This window comes from Athene cunicularia, assembly GCF_003259725.1.
Source record: "Athene cunicularia isolate RWA chromosome 3 unlocalized genomic scaffold, athCun1 chr3_part1, whole genome shotgun sequence".
Taxonomy (NCBI): Eukaryota; Metazoa; Chordata; class Aves; order Strigiformes; family Strigidae; genus Athene; species Athene cunicularia.
Genome location: NW_020799097.1, coordinates 35791408 through 35807313, shown reverse-complemented (window position 1 = coordinate 35807313; position 15906 = coordinate 35791408). Strand labels below are relative to the sequence as shown.

At 35.3% G+C, this 15906-nt stretch overlaps 1 protein-coding gene across 4 annotated transcripts in view; it reads left to right on the top strand.

Annotated features, from left to right (window-relative positions):
* Positions 1-15906, top strand: part of PHIP (pleckstrin homology domain interacting protein) — a 106373-nt gene that overhangs the window by 72823 nt on the left and 17644 nt on the right. For all 4 annotated transcript variants that reach the window (XM_026845215.1, XM_026845213.1, XM_026845212.1 and 1 more), the window contains 8 exons: positions 2489-2608; positions 6347-6454; positions 6789-6913; positions 7110-7192; positions 11591-11702; positions 11910-11971; positions 13451-13606; positions 15435-15555. In XM_026845215.1, the coding sequence (XP_026701016.1) occupies positions 2489-2608; positions 6347-6454; positions 6789-6913; positions 7110-7192; positions 11591-11702; positions 11910-11971; positions 13451-13606; positions 15435-15555 (887 nt within the window). The remainder of the gene's footprint in view (positions 1-2488; positions 2609-6346; positions 6455-6788; positions 6914-7109; positions 7193-11590; positions 11703-11909; positions 11972-13450; positions 13607-15434; positions 15556-15906) is intronic.

The window sequence follows — 15906 nt, the reverse complement described above, 5'->3', positions numbered from 1 at the left end:
TGTTTTGTTTTTAATTAAGTGTTAGATCAGAAAACTTTGTTTCTTTTTTTTTTTTTTACAGAGACCAGAAGTGATCTATCTGGTAGATGCTAATTGCTTTCATAAGATCTGGTAGTTACTATTTGATTAGTCAGCTACTTGTTTATTTTATGCAGTCATTGGTTGTAGTGTCAGTACTAACAGTATCTTGGTATTTACACAGTCTGAAACCAGAAGAAGGTATGAGACAGTAGGGTTGGGTTTTTTTTTAAATGGTTGAAACCTCTAATTTAGCTTTTTATTATAAACTGTAAGACTAGCTGACAGACTGGTATTTCTGCTTAGATTAAAGCTGAATTGAGTGTTTTGGGAATCTTGTATTCATTCTGGTACCAGTTACTGACATGTAGGAGGTCTTTGATTCCAAAAATATCAGACTTGGATATTTCAGATTTTTAAAGAAGACCTGCTCCTTTCTTGAATCACAAGAAAATATTAGGCTGGAAGGAATATCAGAAATCCATCCTTTTTCGCTTTGCCCCTAGGTAGGATTAATTATACCTGTCATTCCTGACAGATGTTTGAAGTTTCTTGTGGTAGAGATTCTACCACCTTACTGTCTAAAGAGCAAACTGTTCTAACTGGTAGAAAGTTCTTCCTGATTCCTGAACCTGAATCAAAAATAGGGCTTTCCATTGAGGAAAGAAGTTTTTACTAACTTTGTAGCCAGGCACAGAATCTTAGGAATTAAGAAAGGAATAGAGGAAGAGTGTAATTCTTTTCTATTAATGCATGGGCTGTCGAGATCTTGAATGGTGCTTTCATTTCTAATCCCTCTCCACCAAAAAATCAATCTAAAAAATGATGCAGCAGTGAAGAAGGGCAAGAAAGGAGCCCCAGGAAGATCAGAGGGTACAGAATATTTTTTCTTTGAGGCAGACACAAAGAGGCTGATTCTTAGAAGGAAGATAATTTGGAGGAGGTATGATAAAAAAGCTTTTATAAAACTGTGAATGGTTTAGAAATTAATAAATTGAATGTTTCCTTTGTTATTTTGTTACAGTGAGATAGAACACCCAGTGACACAGACAGGAAGGTCAAAAAACAGCCCTTTCCCCATTCCACCCCCACACTCAGAAAGGAAACAAAACCACAGACCACCTGAGCATATAATCAGGTTGTGGGACTAATTACTAAAGGATTTAGCAGAGTTTTAGAAATTACTAGACAAATTCACTGGGACTAGTCTCTTCCTGATGATTAACTGAGTTCGGGCTTTGGTGTCCAGAGGGTCTTAAAGTGATGATTAATGTGTGAAGTTACAACAAGGGATGATTTTCTATTCAAAGGCTGTTTCTTATTACCTTCCTGTAATTCACTGATGAGCTAGACAGACTTTGCTCTGATGCAGTGCATCTGTTTTTCACAAGACAGACCTGCTTGAACCTCAGAATCCACAAGGTGCTTCTGTGTTAGTGATTTATTGCAATGTAGAGGTTCTGTTTTGATTTTGTTCGGTTTTAATTGTGTGTATGCTTTTTCCTGTGGTATGCACTGGTGTTCTGGTGGTGCAATCAAAGCAGTTCCCACCCTGGTGAAACCACATTTGACTTTGTTACACTTGGAGTATCTCATTTGCAGTCTGGGGATGCAGAGTCTTCTGTCAGTGGGTATATGCAGTAGATTTCTGTACTACTGTCCAAGGTTGCTTTCTGTATGTGCACAAGATTCTGTTAATAATTTCAAAGCAACCTTGCTTGGAACGGTTGTACAAAACCCTGCCTTATCTGGCCTATTAGATACCCTCATGCAGCGTGCACCTAGGACCAGCAACTGCAGTGAACCTCATTACTTACAAATACATGATGTGGACATACGGTCTGAAAATGCAGTTCCACAGCACATAGTAAAGATGCCAGTAGGTCGTGTGGATGTATCCAGTCTGGGTCATTTCTACATGCTTTACCTCTGTTTATGTTCATTGATCTCTTCCTCCTCATTTTGTGGGGTTCCTTAATTGGAGGCAGCTGTATGGTTGTAGTCTTATGAGCCAAGGTAACTGTGTGAATTTGGTTAAAGAGAATGGCATGTTTCAGTTTTACTTTTTGGGCATGAGATGTAATTATTGGAGTGTAAATAAATTCAGTCTTTGTTAGAAGAGTCCCACCATCACCATTCCACCTAAAACCAACAACTAACACACACCACACACCCCCCCAAAAAAACCCAAAACAAAACACAAAACCAACACCAAAACCCACAAAAAAACCTCAAACCAAACCAAAACCTACAAAAAAAACCCCTTTATTTTTCAGATTATTAATGGTTTTGGTCTTGGTGTTACTGTAAGCAGTTAAGTAATATTTATCTTCACACTGGCAATAATTTCCTTTTTACATTAAATATACTTAAGAAATGACAGTTTATTTCAATAAAACAGTTCCTAAAATACAAAGCTTCCCTAAATGTTAGTTTATTCATGTTAATCTTCTGTGTTCATTTTCTTCAGAGGCTAGCTGTAGGAGTTCTGGCAGAAAATGGTTTGACACTGGAAGAATGGCTGCCTTCGGCATGGATTACAGACACTGTTCCTCGTCGGTGCCCATTTGTGCCACAGATGGGGGATGAGGTATTGTAGTTTTTCCCTCTGTGTTCTTGCTTCTTTCACCTTGTTTTTGCTGTTTTAATTTTTATCTGTGCCTCTTTTTGCAGAGATTTAATATAATTTTTAAAAATTTTATTGAAAACATTATTTGATCTGGGTACAATTTGCTTTTGCTTCCTTTAGTCTTTCCCATCTTAAAAAAAAATATTCTGCACAGTGTTGCTTTGACGTTTTTATTCCATGCTGTTGCAGTAACATTTCTTCTTGCACTGTGTTCAGTGTGTTAATTTCCTTATGACACATGTAGACAAGCTTGTGAAAGCTTTTATCTAGTGAAACTAGTCCTTAGTTGTAGAGCATCTTGTATGCTGAATAATGGTAAGAAATCAAATACAAATTCAAGTTGTTTGGAAAACTTCAGTTTAGGACTTGAAGTAAAAAAACAGGAATAAAATCCCTGGGGGAAGGGTGGGATTTGTATATTTTGTGTGTGTGTGTGTGTGTCTGTTATTTTTGGTTTGGGCTTTTGTGTGTTTTGGGTTTGTTTTTTATTTATTCTGAAGAAAAACTCCAACATTGTCCTTTTCACTTGTGTTTCTACAAGCAGAAAACTTCTCCTGTTCTCTTACAACAGAAAACCACAAGAGAAGTTTTGTATATATGTATTTTATAGGAACTAGACTCTTATCACTTTGTAAATATGGCCCAGATGTCTCAAAATACAGTAGCAAAAGGATACCCACCAGTTTCTAACTTGGGAAAGAACATTACAGTGATTTGTAAGAGTAAGTATTATCAGATAGAAATCAATTTTGAAAACTAGAGTGTGCAGATTTCCTAAAATCCCCTCAGGTTAAAATAAGAGGAAATAGCTGGCTTACACTGTAATGTGTAGTCTCTTGGCCCGTCAGGAAGTGGCATGTTTCTGAGGCAGTAACCAGTTCTTGCATAGCTCACACCTTCAGAATGCAGTTGGACAAGTACTTGACATAGTGGCAAAGTTGATGCCTGGTCCTGAGCTGATGCTCTGGTCCTGAGCTAGAGGTCTTTATAGACACCACCTTAGAATCAGGAGCAGAGGTTGCATGTGGAAGCAATTTTTGTTTGGGGTTGGTGGTTTTGTTTTGTTTTGTTTTGTGTTTTTTTTTTTTTTACTGGAGCACTTCACTGATGCAGTTCACAGCACAGCTATGCAAAAATTACATTGGTATTGCTAGTGAGGGAGGGAAGGAGAGCTTCAAATTGAGAGATGCAATTGGAGAAAATGGTTATGTACTTATACCCTCCAGCAAGCATGTTTTGGAGGCTGTACTGTTCAAAAGATCACGTCCAAATACATATATTTGGTGCCTGATACTATCTGGATACAGTGAAGCAGCCAATGGTTTATCTGTACCATTTATTACTCAGGAGACCTTAACATCATACCAGTTTAGTAAGATAAACTGGTGTGTTTGGTTTGGCACCTGCAGAATAGCCTGTGCAGCATGTACTAGGAATATCTAAGCAGGCTGCATCCTTTTGCTGAAAAATGCTTTATATTGGTGAACAGGAAATTTCCTGTCCTGTGCCTAGAAAGTAGTAGTTGCACCACTAGGAAGTATGTTTGTAATCAAGCTGCTCTGTCTAAAATTCCATCTTTGATACTTATTGATGTGAAAAGAAGTTATTCATCTAGAAGGTTACTTTTCAAATCCACAGAAATAAAAGATCAGTTTAGTTAGAGAAATACGATGAAGAGGTCTCGTGTGGCCTTTGAACGTTTTGGTGGATGGTTGGTACACTTTACAAGATTCGGGAGGAGAGAACATCAAATTCACTCTCATACAGCTGTACAAACAAGGAAGAAAAAACAGTAGTGCTATATTTAGTTATACTCGGTGCATGAGAATAGCACATACCATCCCCTTTTCCTTCCTGAATACAGCCATTTAAAGACCTTTGTCATGTGTCTTGAACGGTGGAAACACACCAGAGAGATGGGACTGCAGTTTCCCTGTCTGATTATCGAAATACAATGCATATTCATTAGAGTATTCTGCCATTAACATGATAAAGAACAGTTTTGTCTGGGTGCCACAACAAACATGCAGAAGTGGGAATTTATCAAGATTAAAAATACAATTTCCTGAGAAAAAGGCATAAATTCTTTTTCCCACATATCTTTCTAATTTGTTCTTCTGACAGAAGATGAGATGCTTAGAGCCATTTACAAAATAAAAACGTTTCACTTCTGTGAACAGTGGGTTGAATTTATGTAGAGGTTTAACAGAAACAGTAAGTGTAGGAGGAATTGTTTGTAGCCTGTGCCACTAAGTGAATTTTTTTTTGTTTTGATTCACTAGAAGGTACAGGAAACAATTGTCACAATGTTGAAAGTGTAATTTAAATTGATGTTACTTTAGATCTGTCTCTCAATAGCCTCTGTTTCTTTTCCTGCCAGTTAGATTCTGACAGTGCATAGAACATCCTCACTGCTTTCGTGCCTTCTGTAACTACTCTGCAATTTTCCCTACGAGGATATTGTGCACGTCGAATACTCTGAAAACAGGAGTTTAAGAAAATGTGATGTTGAGTCCTCCTCCATTTAAAAAAAAAAAAAAAAAAAAAAAAAAAAAAAAAAAAAAATTAAAAATGCCATGTGACATTAAGAATGTTCAGTAACTGTTACTGTAGAAACTTTACAAACACTTGTTTATGTTTTACGATACAATGGTTTTGGAAACCATGTGGAGATATAAAAATATTACTGTGTTTATTTGTATAAATGTATTTTAAAACTCAGTGAGGGCTTTTCACTCTGCTCTATTTTTTTGTGTTAGACCTTGACATTTAAGTTTCTGTTGCCTCATCCTACTTGATGCAAATCCCATGTTTATAGTTTGGGACACTTCTAGAGGGTTTTTTTTAATTTTGGAATGCATCGTACCTGGAATGCTGTTTATCAGATCTTTGTTCTAATTAGTTTGAGGAACCTCTGTTTTGCATTTCAGATACATTCCTTGAATGTATATTTAAGGTTTTCATCTTACTGCTTCATTACAGTGATGGTTTATAATAAAAACATTCATCCACATGGTGTCATATGCAACAGGATCAAAGTAATAAACTAATAAGCTCTGGGTGGGTGTCTGAACCATGGAAATTTATAGCAATTTTTAACAAGCATTTGAAATGTCTATTTTTAGTTTGTTCTTGTCAGGCTGTTTGTTCAGTGATATGGAAGTGAACAGCAGAATCTTACCAGAACAAAAACAAACAGCTGAATTTTCCATCTAAAATATATTCGTTTTTCAAAAAAGATATGATTAGCCAGACAGTGAATTTAGTGATGCTTGATTGTCATCTTAGGGCTGTCCTGTAGTGATGATTAGATAGAATTAGATATAATTCTATCTAGATTAGATAGAAACTGGATGGATTAGAGCAAGTCGTGTTACTGACATTGAATTGCTCTGTAGTGTTATGATAAATTAGGTGGGTTTGTTACTGTTTTTGGTTTGGTCTCATGTATGTGATTTAGGATATTTTGCTCATAGGGAAAGAATGTGTTCTAAATCTTTACTACTTTTTCTTTTAAATGATACCTGCTTTAATTATCCACCAGGTAATTGTTTAAGAACCTGTGACTTTTGCAAGATAATAGAGTGGAAAAAAGTTGCTGATAAAATAGAAAGTACACACATTGTATGGCAGTGATACGTTAGCAGCACTTCAGCTCCTCGAAGTCTTTGTTAGATAACTGTCACATTTCACTTTTAGGTCTACTATTTCCGACAAGGTCATGAAGCATATGTTGTAATGGCTAAGAAGAATAAAATATATAGTATTAATCCCAAGAAACAACCATGGCATAAAATGGAATTACGGGTACGAATTCTTTTTCATGTTTGTTTGTATCTTAATATTTTAAGGTAAGGGGGAATAAGTTAACTTAATGAATAGTCAAATGAAATCAGACCTTAAACTGTACTACTTTTTGCATCTGCTTGAGCAGATGAGGTGGTTACGCTTCACAGCAAAGTATTTTTCAAACAAGTCGCATTGTGAAATAGTAGCTTATTTTGAAAGACTACATTTCGGATACTTGATTTTGACATGTTCTGGCAGAAATCTGGTCTTTTCAGTATACCTGTACTTTCATGTTTCAGAAGGTTATTACAGTCAACTTCAGTGGTACTACATAACATTTTATTTATTCCAGGAGCAAGAGCTGATGAAAATAGTTGGGATTAAGTATGAAGTGGGACTGCCTACTCTCTGCTGTCTTAAACTTGCTTTTCTTGACCCTGATACGGGTAAACTAACTGGAGGATCATTCACCATGAAGTAAGGAAAGCAGTATTATATTTGAATTGGGGGCTTTCTGGAGGGGGAGGATGAGGTTGAAAGTTAAAACACCATTTATGTTGAGACTTGAGCTTTTGAAGTGTTGAATTCAAAGTGTTTATTTTTTTATGTAAGTGCTTTACTTCGTGCTTTTGCTATTTTATCACTTAATAGTTCTATGTTCTGTTGTAATTAGGTACCATGATATGCCAGATGTCATAGATTTCCTAGTTTTGAGGCAGCAGTTTGATGATGCAAAACATAGGCGATGGAATATAGGTGAGTTGCATGGGGAGTTTTTTATGTGGTTTTGTTTATTTGTTTTTCTAAGTGTCTACCTATTTTCATGATAACTTACTAAAAAGTAGATTCTGGTAAATAAATCCAAATACTGTAGTGAAAATGGAGAATAAGCCCTGTCCATATTTGAATGTGGAATCCTACTTTGTCTTTGACTGAAGCTACAGGAAACAAACAAAATACTGCAGGTGATCTGTAAAAGAAAGTGCAAGGAAAATCTCAGTTGTGTGTTTGCAGAGAGGAATTTAGACTACTTTTTAGAAATACGATGTTTACTGGTAACTGATAATTTATTGTAGCCTGTATATTGCTTGTCTACTGGGTTGAAGGCCTTCTTACAACTGCATTGCTACTAGAATTTATTTAAATTTTTTTTTTTTTTCAATTTCTGGAATTTCTGCTGGAAATATGGAAACACCTTCTCTGCCATTTGAAATTTATGATCTCTAGATTTTCCAAAGACAATGCCCTTCCGATCTCTTTATACTTGTTTGAATTTTGTTCTAAACCCAGTACGGTTTAGCTTCATTGAAATGTATATAATTATTATAATTTGCTGTTGTGTGATGTGGGAATCATTTTACTTTGCCTGTGCTTGGTTATTTCAAAGTGTTGGATACTGGAAAATGTCCACGACAGGCATGTCCTCCAGTCCAATCTCTTTTTTTATTCATCTTTTCCATATGATAACAAAGATCACCTTTCAACAGTGAAATCTAACTAGGGGGTAGAGAAAGCTGAATTATGGCAAAATGATCCCCTAAGGTATTGTGTTTTTCAGGAGGTCAGGAAATACATATGTCCTCGTTCATAAGAACAGCCTTAGATTGTCTCTGAAACTTAAAAGATCAAGAAAGTATTACTGACTCTTCAAAGTTCGGGATGAATTCTGTTCCCCTAAGAGAAATTTGTAAATGATACCATGTTTACAGAATTACAGGCACAATTAAGTCCTTTCCATTATCTCAGGATATTCTGTGAAGTGACATGCTCCCAAAAGTGAAATACTGAAAGCTATCTTTTTTTTTTTAAAAAAAAAAAAGCAGGTCTCGATGTTAAACACATTTTCTGTAAAGTAGCAGTGATTACCAACTGAGTTCCTGCAGTTCTTCCATTCAGGAGCCATGGCTAGCATGTACACAGCTGACTTGCCAGCATTTCTTGCCACTTTAGGCAAAACATCATATAGGAGCATGGAGGATTTTAATGCAAGAACATGATGGTGTATCTGATTGCCTGTGTAGGAACAACTGATACAACATAAGTTTCTGCAAATATACTGTCTCCTTAGTCTGTATTTGCTGTTCTCAAAGTGCTGTCTTCTAAGTTCATTGTAGCAAAGTAATCTGAAAAAGTGGCACAGCTAGATGTTAAAAACTCTTTTTTTTTTAAAATTGTTTCTCAACTAACTTTCTGCCAGGAAAGATGAATTAATCCTCCTGTGCTTTGATGTACATCATCATGTCCTTGCTTAGGATGTGTGCCTTAGTAGATGTATAAATTACGTTATGACGTATTAGTAAGTTCCATATCATGTCTACTGTCCTGGTTTCAGCTGGGATAGAGTTAATTTTTATTCTTAGTAGGTAGAATAGTGCCATACTTTGGATTCAGTATGGGATTTGGTATGAGAAGAATGTTGATCATATATGACATGTACTTTAAGTTATGTTTAAAATTATTTCAATTTAGAGATATCTTAAGAGATTGGTCAACATCTACTAATATGTCACCAAGCGTTGCTCTTTCCTGATGGTTATGGATCTGTGATCTTGTCCTCCTCTGCCCTACTATACATGTTTTCCCACAAGATCACAGAAACAGTAGAAGAATGACTGCCATATAGCTTGTATGTGAACAGCCTAGCCAGAAAGTCATGTCAGACAGATAGAAATCCAGGAGTAGAGGAGGGACTTAGAAATGTTAACCCGTGTTGCTCTTAAGGCTGTGAGCGCAGTTAGCATCTTCCTGTGCTGGCAACTGTATTCCTGGAAACTTGCAGTGTGGAAAGAATGAGCTACACAAAAAGTACTGACAGTGCCAGAACCTTTTATCAAGGCTTAAGTGTAAATAATGCGAGTTCCAGGCCAGTAGTGTCTGATACCAGCTTGTAACTCTGATGAGCGTGTGCTAGAGTTTATTTTTCAGTTGTTCTTTGGGTGGTAAAATAGTCTCCTCCTTTGAGACCGTATGGAATGCTAAAGCAGAGATAGCAAAGATGCTGCTGTTAAAACTCTTGCAGCTCTTACAGGAACCTTCCAGAGTGCTACCCCACTAGTGTATGCTTATGTACTCAGAACAAATGAGGCACTGTTTTGTTGCAGTGTGGAATACAATATAAACATATTCCTTGAGAGGAGATCATATTTTCTATCAGGATTAGGAAAAATGCCTTAGAACTGTACATGAAACTGTTCCTATTTAACCACATGAATCTGAAATCCCCAAGATTTACGTGATGTGCTCAAGTCTTCTGAACTTTCACCATAGCTATTCATCAACAACCTGGTATTTCTAACCAATAACAGTCCTTGGTGTTCTGGAAGAGTTTTTTGGTGGTGTTTATGTGGTGTGGCTTTGGGTTTTGGGTTTTTGTTTGGATTAGGGAAGAATATTCACTTATGATACTTATATTTTTAAATTTTAAATGTATATTAATGTCTGAATCATTTCAGAAATAACAAACTTACAAAGTTTGAGATGTGACAGGTTCTTATTTCTATTCAGATTCTATTTATTGCATATCTTTGTCATCTTACAGTTTAACTACGAGATTAATACTTGGGCCAAAAGCTATTGCAGTAGGATTCCTGCAGCTTTAGCTGTATGTCTTAGGCAGGTGTGCACCTGTCTCTTACATAGAAGACACTTTTAAGTTCAACATACATTTTACCTTTTCATTCAGCTAATGTTATCTGATGATACACCATTCTGGAAAATTATGCTAAATACTTCTAAAAAGAATTTCTGGTCTGCTGTCCACATAGATGAGGTAACGCAGAGGATGTGGAAAAATAGTGAGTCAAGAGCAATCTCTTGAACCACTATCATGTTTGGGGTTTGGTTTGTGGTTGTTTTTTGTTTTTTTTATTATCGTGTTGTTTTCTGCTTTAGCTTTCTGTCCATAGGAATACTGTGGCTCCTTAGAAATCAGAAGCAGCTCCTTCAAGTAGTTTTGATCTACTTAATGTTCAGCCCCATGAAGGCACTCAGAGTTGTACCTACACGTGTTTCATTGTAAAACTCATTGCTAGAGTATGCCATGTGTACTTTAAGAGCTCATCAGAATAATGTATTCTTTTAAAATAAAGCATCGATGCTTATTTACACTTTCAATTTTGCATTCCAGATATTTCTGGTATACTTGGTTCTGTTGCATTCAGCATAATTAGGACTATTAGTGGAAGCTCTGTAATCGTCCTAGAATTATGTGCAATCCATTAAATCAAAAAAGTGTTAAGAAAAGTGGAACATTTTCGAGAATATATTTACTTTCTATTATTTCAGACAACTGCAGCAAATGTTTGAGCAGAGAGTGGATGTATTGAAATAGAACAAACATTGCAGCAGTTAAGAAAGTGTGTATATTCATATCCTATGAAAAAAAAACCCTGCAGTTCTTGAAATCTCACTTAAATTACATTTGTTCTTGTACTGAATGAACTGAATACTTCACTAAAAATTGTTTCTAAATTCTGTGGCATGTGTTACAGAAAATGTTAGAATTTATGATGGTGTGTAATACACATTCTCACATGTAATTTTTTTTAATAACACTTCTGACCTTTTTTCTCAGCTAGGCAAACCATTTCAAGTCATAGTAAATTACTTTATTAACCTTTTGAAGAAGCTTTAATAAATTTTATTCTTTTATCAGTCAGATTGCCTGCATAGTAAAGGAAATGAACCTCCGAGTTACATTTGGGTAGCTGAAAAAGCACTTCAGAAACTAAGGAGGAGGAGTTCAGCAGCATGTAAAATATTTCCCAGATGAAAGTGTCACAGTGCTCAGTTATTTCAAGATAGCATGTAGTGTTTAAATACAAGTAGATTTGAGTCTTAAAAGTTACAGCATTGAAATGTCTTACCTTTTATATTAAATTAAATACATTCATATATATAGTATGTAGACAAATTTACAAATCATGAATTTTTAATGCCATTTTAACTTTATTTTTTGTTTAAAAGTAACCTTCAGAAAGAATTTAATACTTTTTAAAAAAAATGAATGTGACTTTTGTTTGCCTATTGATGCTACAAGTAAGTGTTCAAAAAGGATTTCTGTAATCAAGATCAAGCCAAAGTATCTAAAAACTGCTTTTCTTGGAAGGACTAAGGTGCCTTGTACTGATGAAATTATTATGTGTTCTCACCTAGGTGATCGTTTCAGGTCAGTGATAGATGATGCTTGGTGGTTTGGAACAATTGAAAGCCAGGAACCTCTTCAGCCTGATTATCCTGATAGCTTATTTCAGTGCTACAATGTCTGGTTAGCAAATTTATCTTTAATCTTTTATTTTAGTTATTTCAATTGAAGTACTGATTGAGCAACTTGCTTTCATTAAATTATGAAGCATCTTGCTGTACCCGCTTATTAGAATACTCTGTGGTATATAAATAAGTTATGTTACAAACATTAAATAATTACCTTCTTGAAGCAATATTAGTAGACAATTTAAATGTGGTTATTTTTAAGCTGGGACAATGGTGATACTGAGAAGATGAGCCCGTGGGACATGGAGCTGATACCAAGTAATGGTATGGTACCTTAATAATATCATTTCCTTTAAGAGTATGTTTAACGTAAAAAAAAGTTATATGCTTTTACCTAAATAATCCTGTTTTTTCTTGGGGAGTGGAGGGGAAGGCCCACAAACCAGTTGCATTCAAAGAACATCCTTAAATGAATTATTAAACTAAAAGCAGGTCAAAATAACTGACAAAAAAACATACCACCATACTTAGACAAATCAAATGTATGTTGGAAATAGAAATGTTACAAAAACTTACAACAGATGATGTACAGTTAAAGTTAACTTTTTATACAGTTAGGGAGGATTAAAGATAAACCTGTGCCCTGTGTCAGCTTTGAGGAAAAAGGCTGCTCTGAGACACGTCAGCATGCCTGCAGATGTTCAGTGCACTGAAGACGCAACAATGTGCCTGTGAGATAGTTTGATAATAGTAGAATTTTCTCCCTGTCTGGCCCAGCACATGTGGCAGATAAAACATGCTGCAGAGTGGACAGCACAGCATGGGCACTGTTAACAGACAAGAATGTAGTATTTCTTCTTCCCCCACTTAAGTTTTATTTAAAGATTACATAAAAGTCTGATTTAAAAAATTAAGTAGAACCGGCATTTTTTCCTTGTGGTCTAAGAAATGTTTGATAATATTGTCACTCATAAGTAACGATTAATATGTTTCTATGATTCTATGATTTTGAGTTGTGAATGTGTTCATTTCAGCTTTTTATTTCCATTCAACCCTTATTTTAATGGGTACCTCTTCATCATAAGTAAAACACAGAAGTTAGAGTGATAACATGAGTAAAAGAATTAAAATAGGCAGATAACCAAACCTGAATTTGACTTTTTTTGCTGTACCCTCAAATACTGACTTCTGTTAGACCTTCATTTGGGAGGAGAAAAAAATGTTGAAGAGGAGCACTTTGCATCACATTCTGAAAATTTGCTGTTACATTATGAATTGTCAAAGCTAGTAGTTCATCAAGAATGCTAGGGTGATGGCACTTAGAATTTGTTTGGTGAGAAACTGTGGTTTTAGCATTTGACCTCACAAAACTGAAAAGTTGAAACCACTACCTGGAGAGTGTTTTAGCGTGAACATCAGAGTCACCTTAAACTCCATCTGAAAATCTTTGACCATTCATTATCAAAATCATTTTATTATCAAGAATTTTGGGTTTAAAAAAACAACCCTAAACCAAAACAACTGTGTTTAACTTTGTTAAAGGAGTGTGTTAGTTGGTTCTAAAATAAATTATACAATTAGCTATTTGGAAGAGCATAAATTTTGTTTCGTGGTGGACTTGTAGACCAAACTGTATTGTACAGATTTAAATACTGGATGGATGCAAAATGTCTTTGAGCAAATCAAGAACTGTGCATTTGTTTTTGCTAGTAAAATGATCTTATATGTCTTTGAATTACAGGTATATGTATTACACAAGATACAAAGATTTATATTTTATTTAGTTTTCATGTTACATTCTAGCTGTATTTCCAGAAGAACTGGGAACTAGTGTTCCTTTAACAGATGATGAACGTAGAACACTGCTTTACAAACCTCTGGATGGAGAGTGGGGTTCCCGGACCCGAGACGAGGAGTGTGACAGAATTATTGCAGGGATAAACCAACTTATGACTCTAGGTAAACCCTCAATAATACAGGAAATGTTTTTGTTTCGTTTTTCAGACTATACTTATGTATGCAGAAATTACCAAAATTAATGTGATAAAACACAGCTTTTACTTCTTGATTAATAGAACCAATCTTTCTCATTGCACATTTTTCATTTTTTCCTGTTTTCAACAGTAACTATTGTTTTTTGGGAGAGAATTTGACATGCCTAGGGGGTTGGGTTTTACATGCTAAAAAACATACTTTATTTTTTACTTTAGGTACCAAAATCTCCTGTTGGGGTTAAAATTGCAAACTTTATGTGTAGAATATTAACTCTATTACAGGCAGATAGGGGGAAATAAAACTTACATGCTTAGGGAATGGATACCTCTGTGGAGATTTCCCATGTATTAGCCTTTCCTGATTGTCCCCCACATTGCCTTAGTTGTGCAGAACGTTGAGGGAAGAGTGATTAATTGATGGAAAGCTCTTGCTATTTGGTTGTAGAGCAATTACTCTTTAGCTCTTCTGAAAAAGTAATTGTTAAAATGTTTAACACATCACTGCAACATTTACATAATCAAAGATGGGGACATCCATCAGTGAAACAGAGGCTGAACCACAAATCTTGTGTATGTTTTGTGATAAGCAAACTGTTAAGTCAGCAGTCTTAGCTTTTGGTGTAACAATGGTGAAATATGTAAGTTGTCACAATTAATCTCTTTTTGAACTTGATGCAAGGTAAGACACATGTTTCAAAAAAGCCAGAAAACTCTTAACTCCAGAAATACTTCTGATACCTATATGTCCCACATTATGGCTTCTTTGGTGACATACTTCAGAAGAAGCTTCCCTTTGCTTCCAAAAGAAAGGAAATATCCATACAGTGTAGTAATCCAAATTACAGATTTACATTAAAAAAAATTGTGAGGAAAGGAAATTTTAGTTATTTTCACTGTGTCGTCTAAGAGTAATGGCTTTACATTTTGCATTATGGTGTATGGCATACTGCTTAGTTCAGGATTTAACTGTAGCATATGTGGTTCATGTTGGTACAAAGTAGCAGTTGCTAGAACATTCAGAAGAGTAAGTAAACAGCTTTTAGAAGAAGAGCAGTCTGTTTAGCAACAAATTTTCTGGTTTTGAGAGACTTTAAAGGGGTTTTTATGTTTTTGTATACAGTATTTTCACTAGAGGTATAAAATATTAGAATGATGTGTCTAAGCACTCGTGCATCTAAGCACAGGAGAAGAAAAACAGGTTTGTATAGGTGCACAGACTTAAATTGCTCGGCAGTCTTCTAGCATTATGGTGGATTGGTTTTAGAAGTCTTCTTTGCTGTTAGGTAGGGGCAGGAGTTTATGCTTTTATTTTATTTTGAGTGTGGATTTTCCCCATATCTTAATGAGATTGAAATAGTACTGTAACTTTTATGGTAAGATTTTAATGTACTGCTTTGTTTGAAGATGGGAGGGTGGTAATATAAAACCAAATGAAACGAGCCTGTGTTGTAAATAACAATACTGAATTGCATGTCTTCGTATATGTATAATTTATACATTTAAATCTACTTTTCAAATGTATGTATTTTGTGTGTGCTTGCCATGTGGTTCTTCGTGCACAACAGAATGGGCAGACACTGCAGTGATTGTACTGACAGCATACACCTCAAACAAGCAATTTTATATGTAGAATAAATTATTTGCAATAACTAGAGTAGTTATTGTTATTTTTGGGAAAGTGCTGTGCATTTCAAACATGAAGAAAGAGCATATGTTGTGGGAGGTGAATCTTGGAACTCCTTGAGGGACTTTTGTGGTATATAATTGATTTTTTGTGTGTGTGTTCTGTTTAGATATTGCTTCTGCATTTGTGGCACCTGTGGATCTTCAGGCTTACCCAATGTATTGCACTGTTGTGGCATACCCCACAGACCTCAGTACCATTAAACAAAGACTGGAAAGCAGATTTTACAGGTTAGATCCAAGTCTTAGTTCCTTCTGTGAAGTACTGCCAACCATGTATTTCGTAGTTCTTTGTCTTATAATACCCAACTAGGAGGTGGGTAAAGGTGTGTGCTTTCTGTTTCTTGATCTAGGTTTCAGTTTTAAAACTCACAAAACTTTATTAAAAAGAATTGAATGTGTCTTCTCCAAATCATATTTTAGAATTACATAACTTTCAGATTTCTGCTTATGCAAATGACTTGTTCCAAGTGAGATTCAAATTGCAGGACCAGAGACTAGATCAGTAAAATGACATTTAGTCAAAAGGATTAAGTTTCCACTTTATAATTTTTTTTTTTAAATCTCTTTTTAGTAATAGAA